This window comes from Gracilinanus agilis, chromosome 5 (genome assembly GCF_016433145.1).
Source record: "Gracilinanus agilis isolate LMUSP501 chromosome 5, AgileGrace, whole genome shotgun sequence".
NCBI lineage: Eukaryota > Metazoa > Chordata > Mammalia > Didelphimorphia > Didelphidae > Gracilinanus > Gracilinanus agilis.
In genome coordinates, this window is record NC_058134.1 from 183,044,307 (window position 1) to 183,057,478 (window position 13,172).

Genomic DNA, 13,172 nt, shown 5'->3' on the forward strand with positions numbered 1-13,172 from the left:
ATTATCCTAACATTATCTTTTTTGTAGCTATTAAGTAAATACAACCCAAGGATTGGGTGGCAAGACGGCATGAGGCAATCCATACCTAAAATGGGTAGATGGAGGGAACAAACTTCTGTAGAGAGTTTGCAAGAGGATTCATAGAGGATTCATATTTTAACACGGTTCTTGTTTTTAGGTCCATATGTTACATTTACATCAGATATTCCCATTTCATTCATAAATGTCTTTCTTACTGATAACAGATCTTGGAGACAGTTCTTTTCCTTAGAACTGAAATGTAATTTTAGTTATTGCTGTCTTAATCTTAAGCAGTTTGCACAGTTTCAAGTTATCCAACTCTTTAGTTGTGTGTATATTATAAAAACAATTTTGATTTTCACTTTTCTTTTACAGAGAAAAAGAACTCCCACCATCTCTTTTCCCCAATCGCAGCCCATGGTGCCATAGCCCCGACCACCCTATACATCCCAACTATTCAGCACAACGACCAGCTACTATAGGCAATGATGGGAGCACCATGGGCAGGCAGACGAGGTCACAATCAGCTAGACCTGATCCAATACTAGGTGAGTCAAGAAGCAGTTATTATGAAAAGGGGGAAGGAAGGACAATGTAAATAAGTTTCTTTTGAAATATGTAATGTCCAAGAGGAAGATTTGAATAACCATCCACTCTCACCTTGTGGGCCTTCAAATATGCCATAATCAGGTCATACTGATATTAATTTATTTTAGTGTAGCCCCTTGCTTCCTTACTTGAGGACATCTAGTCTTCTCACTCAATCCGATCATCCACACAGCTTTCAAAATGGTGTTAATATATGTATAGCCCAGTGGAATTGCTTGTTAGCTTCAGGAGTGGGGAGGAAAGAGAGGAAGAGAGAGCACAAATCATGTAACCATGATGAAAGAAAAATATTTTTAAAATAAATAAATAAATATAAAAATGGTATTACTAAAGCATAGATCTATCCAAAAATCTCCAATTTAGAGGGCACCAGGTCAGCCATCTCCTCATTACCTACCCAGCTTCACTCCTCTGGACTTCTTAATGCCCTCAGGAATTTCTTCATGCTTCAAGAGCATATCAGTCCTTGTCTTACATCTGTTACGAATAATATTGATATGAATACTTTCTGACCCTGAGGACCCTCTGATTAGAGGCAGAGTGGAGAGCTCCTCCCAAGACATCCATTTAAGGAAGGTGCCCAAGCCAGCCATCTCTTATTTCTTACCCAACTCTCCTTTGGATTTATCCATCATGCCCCTTTGCAGAGGACCATCTTTCCCCCATCCTCATTTTTAGCTTTTTAAAATTTTGTTTAATTGTCTTAATTTTGATTGTAAGTTCCATGACAGCAAGGGCCATCTTTCTTTCACATATTTATATCCCCAGCATTTAACACAGTACCTGACACATAGGTGCTTAATAAATGTTTATTGACTAACCGCATCACTGTTCGAAAAACTTCAGTGGATCCCGTTGCCTCTAGAATAGAATCCCAATTCTGTTTGGTATCTGACCCCACCCTGCTTTTCCAGTTTATCCCATTTAACTACCACTATGTATTGTGTGCTTCAACCAAACAAACCTACTTGCTGTTCCCTATACTTGATATGATATCACCCACCTTAATGTCTTTGCTTGAACTATACCTGGTGCCTGGGATGCTTCCCCTCCTCATTTCAGACTCTTGGGATAGATCTTCAATACTGAGCTCAAGTGCCACCTCCTTCAACAGATTATTATTCCTGATTCTCCCAATTATTATTCTACCTATCATTTTATAGTTATTTTATATTTGTCCTGTGATTCCTTCTCTGTGAACAATGCTATATCATTCCAGAAGGATGTAAGCTCCTTGAAAGCAAGGACTAACTTTTTTTATTCATAGCCACACATGCTTATTCATTTCTTGCAAATAGTAAGAACTCAAGAAAAATATTTGAATAAATGAATGAAAAAAACTATATCAAGGGTATGATGGTCATATAAATCATTATTTTTTAAGATTGATTTTGAGCCTGAACCAAAAGTGTATTTTTTTGTGATCACGAGGGTAGAAAAACTATCTTTTCAGGTTTTACTGGGATGAAAAGCTATTACCAATCCCAGCTCATCAACAGAAAGAAAGTCATTTAAGTCATCTCGCAAATGTATCAAGGGCCTATTCTGATTTCCAAAGTCACAGATAATCTATGGTCTAGTTTCAGAGTCTTCTTACTTACTCCAACATTGTCTGCATGGATTATGTCACCATGCAACAAGCTCATGTGCAGCCTTCTAGAAGCAGTAATGCTTCTCAGAGACCCTGTTCCTTTGCAATTGGAAGCAATGCTGCTCTTCTGGGTACCTGCTCCCTTGGGATTACAAGTGTTATTATTCCTTAGGACCCACTCCCTCTTGACTGAAAGGGCTCCTCTCCTCCTTGAGGTCATGTTCCAGAAGTTGGAATAGGCAATGGAGTTGCCATACAGCATCTGGTCCTACATCTAAGTATAAACAAAGAAGTCATCTGTAATCTCTTTCTGACAAGTTGCCAGGTCCCCTTTGTGTCTCTGGTTTGTGAATACCTGAAGCTGCAGCTGCTATTTTGCCATCCTCTCATCCATCATGAGTGTTACATCCACATGGGCTGTGAGCCAACCTCTAACTCTTTATCACAATATTTCCTATGTTGTCTTGGACTGGAATAAAGTCTTGCTCTGACCTTTTGTTGGCTCTGCCACTCCAGATTTCTATTTAAGGTATTATCTTCATATTGTCTGAATGTAGGGAGAGATCCTATTCTGAGTACTTTCTTTAGTTTGCAGTGTTGGCTTCATCCTGAGAAGCTCCCTTTTTTACAAAAATAGAAATACCCTTTACTAAAACTCTTGCTCTACTGACTCATTGTGCCATGGTGTTGACTCTTATTCTGGAGGTCTATTTAAGAATACTTATGGCTTCTATGGAAGAAGATTGCAGGAGAAAAGAGGGGGAAATGAGCTGAATAATAAGAAAAAGATCGTGCAGGTGGCTTAGAAGAATTTGGACTCATGAAAAAGGTTCAAGATTGAATTTGTTAGGAAAAATGAAAAGAAATAGTCTCCTGAAACAGGAAGTTAGTTCTTCAAGTTTTGATAAGAAAAAAAGTTAAAGGAGAAGAATATAAAGTGAAGATAAAGTAAAAACCTAAAGAGAACTCACAAAGTTTTGGACTTAACAAGAAAGCCAAAGATTGGATTTGTTGAAGGGAAATTCAGAAGAAATGAAGAAAATTTGAGGAACAATTTCCAGGTTTATATCCTCTTCTTCATTTCTGGATTCTGGGAAAAAAGGATGAAAGAGGAGCAGAACTAAAGAGGAATAAGGAGACTCAAAAAAAAAGGATCAAGGAAAAACACTCAGAAGGAAAGGGAGAAAAGAGCTGATCAGACAAAGTAAGAAAAAGTAAGTAAAACAAGTAAATTGGTAAATAAAACATATAGTAAAATATATGAGACAGGACAAGGGCAAGCTAGATGGGAAGTGGATAGAGGGCCAGACCTAGAAATTGCTGGTCATGGGTTCAAATCTGGCCTCAGATACTTCCTAGATGTGTGACCTTAGGAAAGCTTAACCCCAAATGCTTAACCCTTGACACTCTTCTGTCTTGTAACCAATCCTGAATATCAACTCTAAGACATGTTAAGGATATATATATATGTATATATATATATATATATATATATATATATATGTATGTATGTATGTATGTATATGGCTAGTCCCAAAGACGAAAGGAAGCATATACATCCTGTGTTTATAAGTTGTTGTGACAAATGGGAAGGAAGTTGGTAGTATCAATCAACTTATTGAGAGATGATGAAATGTCTAAAGAGGGCATGTGTAGGAGGTGAAGAAGTTGAAGTGTAAAAACTAATAAGATTTGGTATTTTTGTTTTGTTTTTAAAGCTAAGGTGCTTGATTAGTATGGAGATCAGGGAGAAGAGTTTGCTATGCTTTACATGGACTGTGTGATGTTTTTATTTTTACTATAGTCAATGGACCTAAGTTGGGATATGGGATGATCATTGTCCCACAATGGGTTGGGAGCCATTCTGAAGTAAACAAAGAGAAACTTGACCATTCTTCAGAAGGTTGAAAAGTGAAAGACTGTCAAAGAACAGGAAAGGAAGGACAATCAGGACAGCAATAAACTTGAAGCAAGAAAAAAATTGACAGTATTCTTAAAGAGAAGTAACTTCTTGTCCTTCAAGGAATAATAGAGGGGGCAGCTAAGTGGCTCAATGGAGTGAGAGTAAGCCCTAAAGATGAGAGGTCTGAGGTCCAAATCATGTCTCAGACATCCCCTGGATTTAAGCCCCTGGGAAAGTCACATAACCCCCACTTCCTAGGCCTTACTGCTCTTTTGTCTTAGAACCAATACACAGTGGAAGGTAAGTGTTTAAAAATAAAAAAAACATTGAATGAAAGGGCCAGATGGAGAAAAGAAAAATAGGGGATATGGAAGCAACTATAATAGTTATGGCTGCTGTCTTCCTGGTAATGTAAATCCAAGATATAACTGTATCTCCCAATACTTAAGAAAACAGAGAACTGTTATAATGTGATGCACATAGTCAGAAAATATACTATCAAAAGAAATCACAAAAGTTTTGTTAAAGATCATAAAATCTAAACCAAAAATTATGGGCACAGGTTAAAGTTTGCTCAGTGTATCCCATGGAAGGAAAGAAAAGAGAAGAAAGGAAAGAGAAAGGGAAAGGGAAAGGGAAAGGAAAGGAAAGGAAAGGAAAGGAAAGGAAAGGAAAGGAAAGGAAAGGAAAGGAAAGGAAAGGGGAAAGGAGAAAGGAGAAAGGAGAAAGGAGAAAGGAGAAAGGAGAAAGGAGAAAGGAGAAAGGAGAAAGGAGAAAAGGGAAAGAAAGAAAAGAAAAAGGGGAAATTAATTTGGCAAGTGAACATCTAACAAGATAGTGTTTGCAAACTGGATTAAGATTTCTAGAATATGGATTAAAATACAGTACTACCAGAGTTAGATAAGAATGTATTTGCTGTGTTGTATGAAAGGAGAGAAGGTTAGCACTCCCCTTGATAAGGATGGAAGAGGTCCTAGTGGCCTTTACAACACACATATGGTTAAGGCATTGCCACCTACTCTGTGGCATCTAACCATGTTTAAAAAAAAAAAAAAAGAATGAAAATTAAATTAAAAAAAGAAGAAAAAAAATGTATTTGCTTGTGGTCTTACAAATATATTCACAAGTATCCTAAGCTTTTAAAAAATATATATTAAGATGGGATAAGGAAGAAATTAACTTTATTTCTGTACCAGTCTTCACTACAGTAAATCCTGTGACCTCAAGTCTATGACAGGTGCCCAATGTTTAGTCAAGAGAAATTAGGTATCTTAATACAAGGAGATAAATTTAACCTCATTAGTTCTCAACTAATACATAGTGATTTAAAACCCATGCCTAAAATATGGCCCTGGAAGTCTCTCATGCAAAAGAAATAGAATAAGTAAAAAGGAATGGGGAATAGCGTTGTATACTAACAAGGTATTTTCATGCATGGAAATTCAGTAACTATTGGTGGGGTGAGGAGGGGGTGAGCATGATGGAGATTATTTGAGTGAAGAACAAAATCAGAAATTGAAAAAATTTTTCAGCATCATTGAAAAGAAATAGATCACTTAGACAGAAAGAGGAAAGAGATGAGTAGTTCCAAAAAAAGATCACACATATGACACAAACATGTGTTTTGTAGTGATGGTAGGCTCATTTTTCTAGAGCTCTGTCACTTACTGAACTGCCTTAATGAGAATGTCATCCTTCAAAAACTGGAGGAATGATAATTGAAAATTTTGTGTCTTTCATATCACTTAAAGGGGAAAGATTGTGGTTGCTGAAGTAGAAATGATGGGAATACTGGAGTGAAGTGACTACTTCCTATAATAAGGAAAGAGAAAAAGCTGGGAATACTCTGACATTGGGGTATTCAAATTTCATAGAGTTCAGAAGGATAGACAGTATCCAATGGACAGTCCAGTCCAGGAGAGTACCTAGTTGGCTTTGATGAATTAAAGTCACCTGGCCCAGTTGAACTAAATTTTTATATGCTGCTTTAAAGAATGGATGATTTTTAGGCTATTATCATTAACATTTTAAAGATTATGGAGAATGGGAGAAATCTCATAGGACTGGAAAGAGGAAAATGTCTTTATTTTCAAAGAAGGAAAGTAAACAAAGTCAATCATTTGTAGACCAATGAACTTAACCTTAATTCCTGGGAAATTTTCAGAACACATATGATTGAACTCATTGAACATACAGAAAAAGATGCAATGACCCCAAAGAACCAGCTTAGAAAAAATAGGTCATGCCAGATAAACCTTATTTCCTTTTTTGGCAAGTTACTAAAATAATTGATCAAAGTACTATTGCAGATATAGCTTACCTAGATCTTAACAATGCATTTGATTCAATCTCATACTAATTTTGTAGAAAACTTGGTAAGATGTGTGTGGAGATCTCTTTATCATCTCTGATAATCTGATGACAGTTTAGTTGATAAGGAAATAAGGACAGGACAAGGGAAATGTCTTTTACTTCATGCTTCCAGCTCTGGCTCCAGGAGCATGGAGTTTATTATATATATTTCAAGACTCATTTCACACAAAAGAACCCCTTCCCCACCCCCCCCGGAAACTTTGCAGATGCGCAGAAGTTACAAATTATGTCACATCAAAACACAAAATATTGGCTTCAGAATAGACCAAGGCCAAGGCTGAATTTTTACTAGGTTCTTATCAGAAAGCCAAGTTGGGGAGTATCTTGGCCTTAGCTATAACAGGCAGCAGCATTCCTTGCTGTGTTAACAATGTTAACCCTTTAAATTCAGGTTTGATAGGAACTTAAAGCTTTTCAGTAAGGCTATAATACTTTTCAAGAAGAAATCACAAGGATCACAAAAGAGGAGTCTCAGATTTTTATCTATTCTCTTATTGGCTTCCCACAGATGTGAACTAGATAAGTCAAATTATGTTGATTGGATTGAGTCAGAAGTGGCTAAATGGCCTAAAGTAGTTTTGACTATAAGTCTCTAGTAAAGTGTCTGATAGATTGGTGTTTAGCCCTGTGTTGCTTAACATTTTTATCAGTGACTTAGATAAAGACATAGATGACAAACTCAACAAATTTGAATTTGACACAAAACTAGAAGCGATAACTAACACTGCTGAACAATTAAGATCTAAAAAGATCTTGGCAGGACAGAGCAGTGAGCTAAATCAAAAAAGAAAATTTATTAGACATAAAAGTAAAACAACTTTATAAGTATATAATGGAGGATCTGAAAAAAAATTTTTGAAAGTTTTAATGGACTGCAATCCCAATATCCATCAACAATTGTGAGATGACAACCAAAAAAACCCAATGTAATCTTGAGCTACATTAAAAGAAGCATAATTTCTAGGAATAAGTAGATAATAATCTCTCTGTATTCTGCCATGGTCAGACATCTGGACAGGACATTGATACATTAGAGAGCAACCACTATGGTCAAACAGCTTTGAGTACATGTCACCATCAGTTCAAGGAAATGCCCATCTTTATCCTGAATAAGAGAGGACCCAGATAATGCATGACAGCTGTGTTTAAGAATTGCTATGTGGAAGAGGACTTATATTTGTTCATTTCTGGCAGCAGAAAGCAGATCCAGGAGAAGGAAGAAACAGAAAAAAGTGAAAACTTAGGATTGATGTCTAGAAAAACTTCCTAATAATTAGACTTCTACAAAAGTAGAATATTCAAGAGATGATGTGTTCACCATCACTGGATGACTATCAATAATAAATGGTGTGAGGATTCCTTTTCAGATATAGGTTGTGCTGTGGCTAATGAGGTCCCCTCCAGCTTTGAAATTTTGTGACATTTCAGCTGTGACTTGGCCACTGGACTTCTCTAACACTGACAAAATGGAAAATTTTCAAGTAAATAGCCAGACATTCTAAGTATCTGTCACATGAAGACCAAACTAAGTACAGAGGAGGTCATCACCAAAGAGTTGACTACAAGCCAATTCACAAAGACTGTCTACTATGTATTTGGCAAAAGAAAAACTAAAATGGGGACCCTTGAAGTATTGAAATGATAACATCAGTAATCAACCAATTTCTATTGCTAAATATAAGAAAGCATAACAGTATAGAACAAAATTTAAAATATAAAGCACAGATTACTGTTTTTACATTGAAATTTAGTTCTTATATATCAGTTACTACTTAATCTAACTTCTCTTCTTTCCTCTCTTTCTTTTTCCTCTTTTTTTTCTCTGAGGAAATCCTCAATTTTCTTTTATCTTCTTTCCTAATTGAAGCAAACAATGGACAACGATTATCTGTGTTAGATTCCCTTAAATGCCCATAAAAATTGTTACCCACATAACTACTTTGACTCCTTTGAAACTCATTTCTGAAAAAAACATTACTTGGTAGATACATGTTACATGTGTGAAAGAAGTTCAGATACTAATAATATTCAGTTTGTTTCTAAGACCAATAACATGGTTTGACCAAGCACCAAAAGCCCAGGAGAGAAAAAGAAAATGAAAATGAATACAGAAGCAGAAACAATAGTTAAGATGTGAATTACAATAGGAATTGTGATGTGGTCTATTTCATTAGACCCCTGGAGATTTCCCTACCAGATAATTAATCCTTATGGTTAGAATTAATGTATGAAGTTTGTGAAGAAATTTTATTTCTGATTAAAAAAAAAAGTCTATTTAAAACTTCTTAATAATAATTAAAGGTTTATTTTCATGTAGTTTAAATTAAAGCATTTTGGGGATTAAAGACTGTTTCAAATCACTATGTGATACTGTTCTGAAGGCTTTAGTTTGGAAATGAAAATAAATACTTTACAAAAATCTTGATTCTTACACATCCTGTCTTCCTCCCTAGTCCCCTATTCCTTGTCCACTGGAACCCGAAGAAACAAAACTATGAACACAGTCCACCAGAATCACAAAAGTGGCAGAAGATCAGTTCCATCTTCAGGGGTGAGTAACAATGTATTGTAAGTCCTCTGTATATATGTGTGTATATACACATATGCATACATATATACATATACATATAGATATATAAGGGGAAAACTTATCATTAGAAATCACTTTAAAACCTATTGTGGAACTGGACACTCAATAATATCCTCAGGTCATTAGTTTCCCCTAAAAATTATTGCCTTATCTACATTTATTTTGTTTCTCCTAATATCTCACAAGGACTATGAGAGTAGGGAACAAACTTTACTTTTATACTATGTCCCTCGGTGCCTTGTGCTACATTAGACACAAAACCTAGAGAACCTGGGGAAATAGTTTGAAAGTACAACATTGAAAGTAAAACATTCTTTTTTGACCCTTAAGGATTAATATAGAATTTTAACTGAAGTTATTTAGGTAGAAGAAGAGATTGTAGGTCCATTTTTATACCACATATATCTTATTGTAGTACCTTTATTTCCATGAGAAAATCTCGCTTCTATTATAAAGTTTTATTTAAGCGTGGATCACAACCAATTTCTGCAACTTATGTTTCTCCCTACTAAATATAAAGCTCAGAACCTAAGTGCATTGGGAAGAGCTAATCAAAAATGGCCTTCACCTGTACCCAAAGTCTATGCCAGTGATTCATTCCCAAAGTGGGCGCCACCACCCCCTGGTGGGTGCTGCAGAGATCTAGGGAAGTGGTGATGGCCACAGGTGCATATATCTTTCCTAATAATTGCTATTAAAATTTTTTAAAAATTAATTTCCAGGGGGCTAAGTAATATTTTTTCTGGAAAGGGGGCAGTAGGCCAAAAAAGTTTGGGAACCACTGGTCTATGCTGAGCCCAGCACAATTGCTTACCAGTTGATAGTGTCCATCCAATATACTATAAGCTTACAGTAGGCATGAGGATAGAATAACCTGTTATAAGATGTTCTATTGGATCAGATAGGATTGTAAGAATATTTGTGGGTAATGGAAAGATTGCTAGATAGGATGTTAGAAGACCTATGTTCAAGTCTTCATTTTGCCACTTACTAGTTGTATGGAAAAGTTAGGTAATCTCTCTTTGAACTACAACACATTTGAACTTTCTTCACACACATAACTGTATAATAATAATAATAATAATAATAATAATAATAATAATAATGAGTTTTAAAGATGTTGAAGTGGTTATACAGGTAACAATTTTTACAGGCGTTCAAGAGAATCTCACAGATAATTATTGTCCATTATTTCCTTCAATTTCAAAAGAAGATTTTTTTAAAACTCTGAGCCTCAGTTTCTCCATCTGTAAAACAGAGAATAATATTTATACCACCAGAGTTGCCTCAACAATCAAATATAAGATTATTTCTCAAAAAACATTTGGGGTGAGCTAGAAATATTTAGAAAATGAGATTTGGCTCTAAGTATCCTTCTCAGATATTTATTATCTTAGGGAATTGTGATGTGGTCCTCTTGGAATCGATATCTACTCTACAAGACCTCTGTAAATCACACTATATTTGGTGACAACATGAGTATGTGCTCCAGTGGTTGCACATATTCAACAATGAGAAAGATATATAATGATTCTGCCCATGAAGAAACTTGCCTATCTCACATGAAGTAAAAAAAAATTATATATGTACATGTATGTGCATATAATTATAAAATGCTTGAGTTAAAGTCACCAAGGTGTCTTTTATCACTCCATGTTGTTAACATGAACATACCAATATATTCTGGCATCTGGAAAATGAAAACTTGGATGTTAAAAACTGCCACTTCATTGAACATAGAACTAGCATCTAATCTAACCATCCCCAAAGAAGGCTAAGCAATATTCTCAAGATCCCATAGTTGATTAGTGCCATAGGCAGGTCTAGAAACTCAGTCTCCCAAAAATCAGTCCACTATTTATTTCTTCCACTATATCACAACATCTAATGCTTACCAAGCATCAGCTTCCCCGGTGAATTCACATCATTATTTGCATTATCTGCCCTTATTCAGAAGGTCAAAATACTTTTTTCTTTTCTTCTAAAGACTATGTCCTTGGTATTCTAGGCTTATTCTTTTTTTTATATCTTCACCAAATAGCTCATTCCCTTATGCCATTAATAGGCAGCTGTTTTTAAGTATCTTACAATGCTAGAAAATCCGAAGAAACAAATGTCTATAAGTAAGTTACAAGTTCAGGGACCAGTTTAAAGTAGTCTGTAGGTTCCCCCACGTAACTCAATTAATTTTGGCCACTAGGCTTTCTTTACTAAATTACCCTTAGCCTAAACTATTTTTCTCAGTTCTCTTGATCTCTGATTCAAAAAGGTCCTTATTCTGATTGGACTTCAAATTCATCCCATAATTTTAGTTCAAAAAAACAAAACCATCTAAGCCCCAACTCCATAGCCATGTCTAAGACTTTAACTATTGAAATGTCTAGGTCCTCTTTATTTGGCAATTATAATCTATGTTTTATCATCTTTCTTGATTGTGTCTTTTGATTCATTTTCATATATTCCTGGTTCTGATGTATTTCTAGCAGGCTAATTATTCTAAATTGATTATCAATCTTGATTACTGAATCGTAGCTTTTCTAATAGCTCTTTCCTTTCTTTTTCTCACATGCCTTCCAAGTGTCCTTTACACTTCCCCTACCACTAATCAACGCTTATCCATCCCACATCTCCCAATTTCTCATGAATAGTTATCCACAACTACCCTTAGGAAGTTAGCCATCTTTCCAGTCCCTCTCTCCTTGGATGCCATCTGTGAAAACATTTTTATGTCTACTATTCACCTGTACTTCAGTTTCCTGACACAAAATAGACTGAAAATATTCTTAGATGACATGAATTTTTGAAAAAAAAAAAGGTTTGGGTATGTTTTAATACCCACACCAAGGCAAGGAAATGATGAAGTTAGCAATGGAAAAAAAAAGAATGTTGAGTACTCTCCTTCGCCATTAAGCACCAAAACCCTTTATTTCTTATGCTCTCCAGTGCTATTAATAGGACTCACTAGGAAATAAATAGTCATAGATTTTTTCAGTTGATCCTCTTCACTTTGGGAACAGTGGGAAATTTAAATTTTCTTTCCCTCAAATAGGTCCCATTTACCCTACTTTGAAAAATTCTAATCCCCTAAGAATATCTTAGCTCCATCTTTTACAGCCTCCACCTCCATCTGGTGGTGCCTTTAGGTCTGGCCATTTTTGTTTTCTAGGATATTTTCTTGAAACAAAAGTCACTTGGGGTTTTTTTTGGGGGGGGGGGGAGATATAGGGGAAGGAGGGGAAAAGGAGGAATTCCTGTCAGATAAATAACAATTTCTTTCCAAAGAGTGTTAGTCTGAAGTGTATATGTCCTAACAGTTTAACATTTCACTCGGCCATTCCATTTCACTAAAGATTATGTTATAATCCTTCTCTGAAACAAAGGCATCTTTCAGCTCTCATTAGTACACACTAGGATTCATAAACATTCTTTAGTGCTATGACAGGGACTGGAGGGAATACAAATAAAAAAGTATTTGTTTTTTCTTTGGTTTTCCCTTTTTGTATTAATGATAACATTCATGATCACTAGCTCTGCCTGATCTTTTTAATAAATAGTGAGACATTTTGCTTTCACTAATAGGAGAAGATTTAACGGTCTAAAAATCTTAATGCTGATATTTGCTGCAAGACAGACTGGGGAACGATTATCAAAATCACAATTTTAACAATAATAGTTTGGAACAAACAAAATGAAAGTAATGTTTGATATTGGAGGTCCTTTGACTATGAGTTGCAGTGGACTCTTCTATGCAGCAGTTAAAATGTGCTTCACCCCCAGTACCATAGCTTCTGAAGCCTATGGCTTTCCAGTGGGCATGAAGGAGTTTGTTGTGAGACTAATGGATAGCAGAGGAGTACTGATGCAGCAAAAATGAAAATCAGCCACATATACACAACTTTCTCAAAGTTTTCCCTAACAATGAGGGCGACAGAGGAGGATGATGTAGCTTTTCTCCATTTGGCAAACACAGGCAACACATGGTTGCAAATGTCCTGGAAAAGACTGGGAGGTTAGGGGGTAAGGAGGAAGAATGGAATGAGAAGAGAAAACATGTAACATCCTCAGAATTGGCTCTATGCATCAAA

At 35.7% G+C, this 13,172-nt stretch overlaps 1 protein-coding gene and 1 non-coding gene across 2 annotated transcripts in view; both read left to right on the forward strand.

Moving 5' to 3' along the window:
* Positions 1 to 10,558, forward strand: part of LMNTD1 (lamin tail domain containing 1) — a 32,890-nt gene extending 22,332 nt beyond the window's left edge. The window contains exons 8-10 of the mRNA XM_044678559.1: positions 397 to 569; positions 8,951 to 9,052; positions 10,530 to 10,558. Of these exons, the coding sequence (XP_044534494.1) occupies positions 397 to 569; positions 8,951 to 9,052; positions 10,530 to 10,558 (304 nt within the window). The remainder of the gene's footprint in view (positions 1 to 396; positions 570 to 8,950; positions 9,053 to 10,529) is intronic.
* LOC123250817 lies at positions 5,042 to 5,167 on the forward strand. Its single transcript, XR_006506452.1, has one exon. It is a non-coding gene; the product is annotated as a U6atac minor spliceosomal RNA (small nuclear RNA).
* Positions 10,559 to 13,172: the final 2,614 nt, after the last annotated feature.